Below are 9,733 nucleotides of genomic sequence, written 5' to 3'. Positions count from 1 at the left end.
CTTCGTGTAGAAAAAAAAAAACTATATATTATATTTTGTTCAAATGAATACTAATCTAGAATTAAAATACAAACCCCATGTTCTCAAATAAAGCAGAATCAGGCTTGGCTTGGGGTTGTTTTTTAGTAGTTCCATTCTTATGACTTAATTAGTAAATCACATTTTAAAGTAGAAAATTGATTCAAATCTTTGGCAACCTTAGGATCTATATGGTATCGTTATTATTTTTTATTTTTATTTTTGTTTTTACATAGTGAAGAAGCATATTATAAAAATACGTTTGTTTATGTTTTCAATTTTTAACTGTAATTTTCTATTGTTTGCGAAAAAATTAAAAATTAGATTTTATGATTTTAGTTATTTTAATAACTTGTTAGATATTTTAAAATCCAAAAATATTTCTTTTAAATTAAATCATTCATTTTATACACTTTTAAATTAAAATTAAAATTAAAATAAAATGATCATATGAATTTTAATATAATTCAAATAAAAACATAATAATTTTTAAAAAAAAATAATAAGCTTAAATACATTATATTTTAACTATTTTTCAATTATCATGTTTTATTGTAAAATAAATTTTAAAAGTATAACAATTAAGTAAAATAATTACAACTTTTATTTTTATTATAGTATTTTTTTAATAAGCATTATTTTGCAGTTTTATTATTTTAATTATATTTTTATAATTTTATTTGATTTAAAGACAAAAATAAGTATTTTTTAAATTAAAATTTTTATTTATTTTAATTTTATAAATATTAACCAAATAGATTGTTAGTTTTAAATTTAAAATTTCTATTTTTTATTTTTTATTTTCTTTTATTTTTTATTTCTATAATTTTTTATGGTGATATCAAATAGCCCCTTAACATATCATCACCCAAAAACACTAGATTCCATGATCTGATTCTAAAATCATATTTATTAGCCCTTTTAAAAATCCAATTCCAAAGAACATATACAACCTTAAATAGCTTTACAAGTGGCATATATTACACAAGCTACAATCAAAGGCCTAGAAATGCCACATCAGAACACCCATTTATGTGATATAGTTGAAGAGTGTTCACTGTTTTTTTTTTTTTTTTAACCTAAGCTTATTCCTTCTATATTTGTATTCCTGAGTCTTGACATGGAACCTTCACCTGTTCACGGCAAATTTGGAAGCCATTGGAGAGGGGGGAGACCAAAGCTCAAATGCCCTCTTGGACTTGTTATGGCAAGCTTGTCGTGGTAGTCACATCATCTAACCATTGAGACTGGCATGGGGCTTACTGGAGACTGAACCAGGATGTTGCACCACCAGCTCAAACTGCTAAAGCCCAAAGTGATCTCTGCATAACTGGCTGGATGCCTGCCTAAACAAAGCAGAAACAAACAGCTCTCAAGGTATATGAATAGAAGGAAAAAATGAAAATCAGATATCATCTCCAAATTCAGCAAAAGCCAACACAAAACATTATATTCCCACGTATGGACGAATGCTATATATGTGTATATGTTAATTCAATTCAATTAGCCCCACCACTTGATAAACAACAATCGAAGTTCAATCCTTGCGAGTGTGTTCCATCCAGGAGCCCTTAGGGCTCAACTGACCTGTGTCCGAGTCTCCTTCCTCTTTTTTCCTTCTATTATACATCATCCACACCCCAAAACCCCCAGCAAGGTGTAGGCGCCCTATGCACTGGGCGTTCTTTCCTTATTGTTTTAAACAAATAGGGTTGATGAAAACTATGTCCTCCAGTGTGAGGCAAAGATAACTTACAGCAGTGCCTGAATTCTAATATGGGTTTTTGTTGCTCTCTTTGGATGCCCTCATGCTTCTTTAGTTGCCAGAAAATCTGAGAACTATATTGGTTGCTCTTCCTTTAATTGTGCAAGTGCTAGGGGTTGTTGACCATTGCTCCAAATATCTGCCTTCTTATCAATCAAGGCATTCTTGTCAGGTACCAAACTGGGGGGTCTTAGCCGTGATGCATTACTGTTGGCTGTGTTGTGGCTGCTATTTTTAGCCATTGGTACATCATGATTATGTTTGCCCTCATAAGTTGTTATGACGGCTTTATGATCTGTTGCAGCCCTTTCGACATGCTTACGGACATTGCACCCTGGGGTTGTGCATTTATAGTAACTCCTGCACACAGTAAAAAGATGCATCAGGAATGTCATGAAACAATCCACTGAAGCAAACAGCAGCTAAAACGAACTTACTATAGGAGTTTAGAAATACATGGAATAACAAAAAAAAAAAATGGAAACAAACTACTAATTAAGGGGCATACATAATTGCAAATAAGTGCTGCACAGATCATTATAAGCCACACAGAATATTGTCTATGAAGATGAATACCATATTGATCAAAGGAAATCATAAGACAGGTTTTGTTCCTCCCCCATCCCTCACCCGCCCAGGCCCCTGCCCCTGCCCCTGTTCTTTGTTGAGATCAAGATTTTGGTAATAATGAGTACTGAGCAGTTACCGCTTTTGCCTTCTTGTTTCCCTAGTTTTACTACCAAAGAATTTGATTTGAATGAAAGCAATTTAGTATTCAAATCTTTTATGCATGAGATCATCAATGATCAGTATGGATATGGATCCTCTTTACTCTACCTAGAGTTCTGGAAATCTGAATCATCTAAATTTTTTTCAACAGTTCAGATAATGTCACATCCACCATTATGTCTGTGCAAGAGTTTAGTAGGGAGAAATGCAATCTTTTCAACTTTACGCATATCTAGAGGATCTTGATCCAAAATATATAATCAACTGAATCAAGTATAACACCTATTACTATTGTCTATTTGTCAGCACTATAATTCCCTAAATGAAAGGAAGCTGGGGACTACAAAACAGAGGACAGACCATGTGGTGCTTCTCAAAGGGGCATCCAAATCTCTTACAAACACACATTCTGCTAAGAGAGTGTCAAGCAAGGGGGGACCATGGCTCACCCAACAAATACCATGAACTGATCATTATCAAAACTAAGAAGACAAGATAAAATCATACCCGCTTTCAAACCATCACTCTTGCAGGCATGCACCCTATGAGTTTGCAACATTAGAGTAAATTTTACGTGAGTTCGCATATCAAATCTCCTTTTTTTGGAGGTTTATATAATCAGTTGAAGTTTTTTGTCATATTAGGGCTATGTATGCCTTTGGTGTGTCATTTGGGAGCAGCTCATAAACCTATTTGCTTAAACCACCATCTTACATTCTACCTCCACCAAACAGCCACCATTGGCAATACAACATCCAGTTACCACCATATCACTATCATGGACTACACATATAACAAACATTCCCAATACCTCCTAAATCCCAACTGCTCAATACAAAATCCAAAAGCACCACCACCATCCCTAATTCACAGCCTCCAACTCCAGCTCACCATGGTTGCGTGCAAAATTTCCTCAATAATGCCACCATCAGCTCCACTAGTACCAAAATGTTCTCGTCCCATTAAGAAATGTAGCTTCGACTGGGATCAAACCTGTGTTCAAGTAGACAGCCATGTCAGGAGATTGCTGCACTAGATGTCCCAAAGATTGCAGACCCCCTGTCAGCCCAAAAAATAATTGAGAAAGGAAGTACCAGTATCAACTTGCCACTATCTTAGTAGCAACACCACTGCCACACAGGAAGACAATATAAGGTTTTTAACCTTGGCCTCCTGCCTACTCAACTACCAAGGATGAGGAAAATATAACAATGGGTACTCTAGGATTTGATAGAGACTGAACAAGTTCTCTCGATGATTCAATTCCTAACAATAAAGAAAACAAATATCCACAGACAAGTATCAGTTGTCATTTAAAAATGTTCGTGACCTGAAATATCTGATGTCAATACCTTACTGAGTTCATGCCACAGGGATTGTCATCTAAAATTTTGCATATCCATTCAGATTATTAAAACTTCTTAAATTCCAATTTGGTGAAGCTTATATGACAAAGCAGAAGAGGGAAAAAGAGGAAGCCAGAATCAATGTCATAATCTCCACATTAAAATTACAGTTCACTAAAAGGATAAGAGAATAATAAACAGAATGCAAATGCACAGAAAGAACTCATCAATATACAATTTTGCTTCTCTAATATAGTTTCCAACTTTCTAACAATAGGTGACTCTGTTTGTTGTCACATAATCCTATAAGAGATGTAAAAAAATATTTTTTTATAAAATGTGTGCATTCAAAGATCAATTACTTGGCAAACACAGCTACCAGGAAAAGGCAATTACAGCTACTAGCACTCAACTGATCCATATCTAAATCAATGATACATAGGTAAGAGAACTTTTCCGTCTTGATCTGCCAACAATGATCATACGTAAAGAAGGTAGGGGCACTCTATTGCCCCAACTGTAAGCTCACTTATATAAATTATAGCGACAAAAATTTTCAGGTCTTAATTTTCCCACAATGCTATGATGTTACTTTGAATGGGTGTGAGCTGCAATCTTCAAGGAAATATACAAAATCCAAACATAAAATGCTCGTAAGCATGGTGGAACACTATTTGAGAATATTTATGTAAGCAAATACTATTATTTTGATTATATGTTGCACAAGTGATATGTGATGGGATAGGAAGTACATCATTTGGTGCATAAGGGAAAAAATCTTGTAATACACTTGATTGTCAAAAGCAGACAATTTATTATAAACTGATAAGAAAACAACTTCTATCACACAAACAAGAGGCTACCTTGGATAGGGATTTCCTTTGACAACTTTTTGCCCATACTTGCGCCACCTATAACCATCATCCAAAAGATCAACTTCACTGGTTGTCTGCACAATTATCCTAGGTTCAGTGACTGTCCTATGAGAACAAGCTGGCTCTGAAACTCTGCCCTCCATGTTGCTGCATATTACAGGAAAGATTTGATTAATAAAAGAAAATAAACTGATCATAGACATGAAAAACTGTAAGATCAGACTCCTATCTAGGTAAGCCTACCGTCTCTTGGAATCAGGTTCATCTTCATCCCTTTCTTCTACTCTTGTTTCATTGTCAGCCACTTCCTCATTGTCACTAGATCCAGATAACTGTTCAGGTGTAGCTTGACTGAATTCCTGATCCATCTTAGACACTGAAGAAGCAGCAGCTACATCTTCTTTTGATTTGTTCAAATTCTTAGTCTGAACCTGTGAAACCAATTCAGAACTTGCCTGATAATTTGAATGTCCATTTACATTTCTAGTATCTTTTAAACGTTTGTTGGTCTGAGGTGGCTGATGGTTATGTTGGCCCTTGTAGATAATTTCAGTTATTTGGCCATCAAGAGAACGCTCAACCTTTTTCTTCACAGGGCAATTTGGATGTGTGCATTTGTAATAACTACGAGGATACTCACTCCCCTTCACCTGCTTCTGCCCATATTTCCGCCAGTTGTAACCATCATTGGCTGGCTTATCAACAGTAAAGGAAGTAGGTTGGGATTTTTGATCAGATTGAGAAAATTCTGATAACTCTTTCATCTCAGATGTTGGATCAGATGCTATGGACGGCATCTGCTGATGTGTAGTTGTACTAGAAGCAAATGACAAAACTTGCATCATTGATGTAGAAGGTGCAGTGGACAGTGAAGATGTGTAGTCAGCTTGAACATGCATATAGTTCGCCTGTGCAGCTTGAGCTGTAACTTGTGCCAGCGCCTGCTGATGAGACATTCCAAAGGGACCCTATACAAATATCAAGAATAACAAAAATAAATAGCTGATATAAGAATGGACTTTGAATCTAAATGTTCATTTGACATTACCATTTATCAAAATACAAATTACGTCCATTCATATTATATGAGAGCCCTACCTATGGATGAATTGGAAAGTTTTCCAGTTGGTGGACCACCCCTTTCTGTTGTGAAGCATCATACAGAAACCATTTGTGAAGCTTTAATAGTCAAATTCATTCAATACTAACTAAAAAGTGCCGCTACTTCTATCAATCCTCAAATTTTCAGGTTGCAAGCTAATCCTTTGCCACACCTCCCTAATCATAAAGTTGGGAGCACACACCACCATTACAGATCAACTCAACTAATTCTTTCCAAAATTGTATATTGTGTGCATTGGAATTAAGCACAAATCACAACAAGATAACTTCAAGGATCAACCATTGGAAAACATTCATAATGATTAAGATATAAATTGCATGCACGAGAAAATTAAGCATGGCTCACAACAGGAAAACTTTGATCAGCAACCATGGGAAGACATTCATAGTGAGTGATTAAAATGTTTGATTCCTATTGTTCTATTGTATAAAATGGATGAATAAATGGCACAAGCCCTCACTATTTAATGAAAAGACCAGGTTGCACTTGATGTCCACAAAGTCCCCATAATTTTGTCAAATATTACAATTTCATGGTTAAATGTTTTTTGTGGATGAAAAAAATCCATCAACCTTAGATTCTCAACCCCACAATCCATCCCATCTCAATCCTCTCTCTATTCTCAAGTTATGAAGACAATAATTTAATAAATGAAAACCTACATGCCACTCAATAGAAAGCATAAAATATATTAACCCCATATTTGGGAGCTTGGAGTTTGGACATTGGATTTGGATGTATGTGGATTTGGATCAAATGCAATAAAAACATACTGAGTTTTTGCTTAAATCCAAGCCTCAAATTCATGCTCCTAAACACAACCTAAGAGACATTATTGAAGTATAATATTCAGGATTTCAACACATGCTGTGGTTTTCATGATGACAATAACGCACTCTATTAAAAAAATGCTGCATATTTTTAAAAATGGAAATAATTATCCTCTTCTATCAGTGGGATACCATGTTTTATATCAAGATATCTTTCTTCTCTAGAAGTGCAACAAGTGTTAAATGAATTATGGGAATTTGTGCCCTAAGAAGGTGTAGAAGTAAGATGACATTTGATTTGCGAAATGCATATTCTCAGGAATAGATTAGTTTTAGTAAGTTAATTATAATCAGTTATATAAGAAATTATGTTATTGTAAAACAAATAAAAATGTGAAATGTTTTATGAGTCCATAATAAAGAATAAACAAGGAATAACTAAAATAACTACTCCCTTAAATTTGATTCCCAAAATTTAAACTATATTCCATCTTATTCCAAGGAATAACTATTCCGCTAAACCAAACAAGCCATTAGTACTAGCAAAAAAGTTTAATGGCAGGACATACCAGCTTCATTTAGGTCATGATATGTCAATTCTTCATCTGAATAGCACAGATTGCATTCAATTGCATTGGTTGGAGTTTTATCATGGATATTGGAATCTTGAATGCCAATCACAATTCCAGAGTTTGATGCCTTAGGTTGTGTTTGGGAGCATAGATTTTGGAATTGGAATTGGAATTGGCATTATGCGAATTCGAGCAAAATCAACCCAATCTTATATTGCGATTTATGACCCAAAATCCAAGCTTCCAATAAACGGTCAACGTATTGCACGATTAGGAAGAGTATTAAACTCATATTTGTTAGACCACCCAATACTCACAATCACAAAAATCCACTATTCAGTTTCCTAATATAGTAATTGATTTGGAATAACGTATTTATTCATTTCTGTATTTGCACGCCCATCATCCACAATAAAAATCCCCCCGGAAACTAATACCAAGCTTGAGATCATAGAGTTGAAACCTTAGATTTGGAATTGTGCTAAATGGAACATGGCTCAATACAACATATGAAATCCAAATACATTCAGAAAAATGAAATCGCAGCCTCCGCAAAAAAAAAACTAACATATTATGGGCAGCCTCATTAATTACCACGAACACATTAATTAACTTCTTCTTTGTTTCACTAAAGTCAATACTCCAAGCACCATTTCCAAACCGACAGACAGAGAGAGAGAGAGCAAAAAGTAACAAGTGGTTTCAGATGTCCCACGAATCGACGTAATAAAGACTGCTGCAACTGTCGCTAAAACACTCTGTTTAGAAGAATTCTAAAATTACCTGACCACCGGAAAACAAAGCTGGCGAATCAAGCAGGGTGGCGGGGCTCAATCCAGGCGGGACCGTGAACACCGGCGGCTGAGAAATCATCAAACCGGTAGGCCGGTTCTGCTTGAACCGGAAATCAGCGTCGGCATCATCGCCCGACGACTTCTTCTCCTTGGAAGAACCCTGCGCCGAATAGGGCGGCGGAAGAGGGGGCGGCTTCTGGGCCGGCGGCGACGCCATGGCTCCGGCGAGGAGCTGGGAAAAAGAGCGGCAGTCGGAGTCGGGGTCGTTGTCGGCGAAGAAAGAGGAGACCAGGGTCATGGGACCGGGGCTGGCGCCGAGCCCGCCGGTGAAGAGGGTCTCCATGGAAGAGCGGGGAGGGAGAGTAATCGTCGGCCGAGAAGAAGGAGGGACAGGGGGTGGAGGAGAGGAAGAAGAAGCCATTGACGTCGCCAGGAAGGAAGGCGAAGCAACGTCGTTTTCGGCCATGGATGAAAAGAAGCTTGAAGTTGAAAGAGAGCCTTGGGGAGCAGGAATTAGCGTTCACAAGAGCAAACCCAAACCGTCCATCGTAGGGCTTTTCAGAAGCACAAAAGAGTTGCAGAAGTAGAAATCCTTCTTCCTCTCTCTCTCTCTTAGTGTTTCTCTCTCAGCTGTGGGGAAGAGGATCTGAAAGTCCACGCTGCAGATACGAAAAAAGGCCTACGGATTTTTCCTTTTATTTTTTTAAATAATAAATTTATAGATATATAATGATTTATTTTTAATGAAATAAAGAAAAATAGGGGAGTGAGGGCAGAAATAGGGGGAAGTTAAATGGCAATAATGTCCCCGACGACTTCAGAAATGACGTTTGGGGTGTCATTAGGATCTGCTGGCGCGTCCTTATCTATCTGCAGGCTGTAATGGTGACGGCGAGGAGTTGCCAGCTGCCACCACAAAAATGCCAAACCTCTCTCTCTTTCTTATTTATTAATATTAGATGGAAAAACAAAGTGGGGGCGGCGCCGGCGGCGGCTACATAGATCGGCTACCGTCAATCCTAAATCCTACCACCGTCGTAGGCGTTAATGTTTTAACCGACACACTCTTCTCACGCCTCAGCAGTGACTGAGAGAGGCAGAGAGTTTTGTTAAATAATTGCGGATAGAATATTGATGAGAAGAAGATGGGAAGAGTTTTAAAAAAAATAAATTGAGAAAAAACCTTTATCATTTTTTTCTCAGTTTATTTTTAAATAATATCTTCTTTTTTTTAATAATTTTCAAAATAGTCCTGATATAATCTCGTTACTTGATCCAGCGAGATTTGTTTAAATCTCGTTAGACCAAGTAGCGAGATTTGTTTAAATCTCGTTAGACCAAGTAGCGAGATTTAACCAGCAAAGGGAATTTATATGTTGACGCGTGGCGGTCAAATTTTGTTATTCCATCTAACGAGATTTGTATGGACTAGAAGAATAAGACAATTCATGGTGTACTTCTTGAGCACTGGCACCTATAGCACTAGTCAACCTGACCACGACAGGCAATGCCCAATTAGGTATATGCACCCCAATGTCCAGTTCTTACCCTTTGCGTCTCCCAGCGCCAAGAAAAGCGGCGTCGTTTGGTGTAGCGACGACGCTAGATTGTATATCATCGACCCCTTGTATAACGTAATCACCGTCGCCCCCGCCACGCACAGAGCTTATGGGTGGCATCAAAGAAGGCCTTGAATTGGGCAGACATCATTCCGAAACGAGAAGGAAACCCAAAGAGAAAG

General features: G+C 37.0%; 1 protein-coding gene across 3 annotated transcripts; it reads right to left on the bottom strand.

Moving 5' to 3' along the window:
• Positions 1 to 910: 910 nt before the first annotated feature.
• On the bottom strand, positions 911 to 8,754 carry LOC131143735 (probable WRKY transcription factor 4). 3 transcript variants are annotated; one of them, XR_009133664.1, is made up of 5 exons: positions 7,982 to 8,689; positions 4,977 to 5,701; positions 4,722 to 4,880; positions 1,775 to 2,143; positions 911 to 1,360 (listed from the first exon to the last, which is right to left on the bottom strand). XR_009133664.1 is itself a non-coding variant. In XM_058092015.1 (4 exons), the coding sequence occupies exons 1-4, from the start codon at positions 8,456 to 8,458 to the stop codon at positions 1,858 to 1,860; spliced, it is 1,647 nt and encodes a 548-aa protein (XP_057947998.1). In that variant the 5' UTR covers positions 8,459 to 8,754; the 3' UTR covers positions 911 to 1,857. The 3 variants fall into 3 exon arrangements, 1 of the variants encoding a protein (XP_057947998.1); XR_009133663.1 differs by having other exon boundaries at positions 911 to 1,364; positions 7,982 to 8,668; XM_058092015.1 differs by having other exon boundaries at positions 911 to 2,143; positions 7,982 to 8,754.
• Positions 8,755 to 9,733: the final 979 nt, after the last annotated feature.

This window comes from Malania oleifera, chromosome 12, assembly GCF_029873635.1.
Source record: "Malania oleifera isolate guangnan ecotype guangnan chromosome 12, ASM2987363v1, whole genome shotgun sequence".
NCBI classification, from domain to species: domain Eukaryota; kingdom Viridiplantae; phylum Streptophyta; class Magnoliopsida; order Santalales; family Ximeniaceae; genus Malania; species Malania oleifera.
Note: the sequence above shows the minus strand (reverse complement) of the source record. Positions and strands in the feature narration are given on the sequence as shown.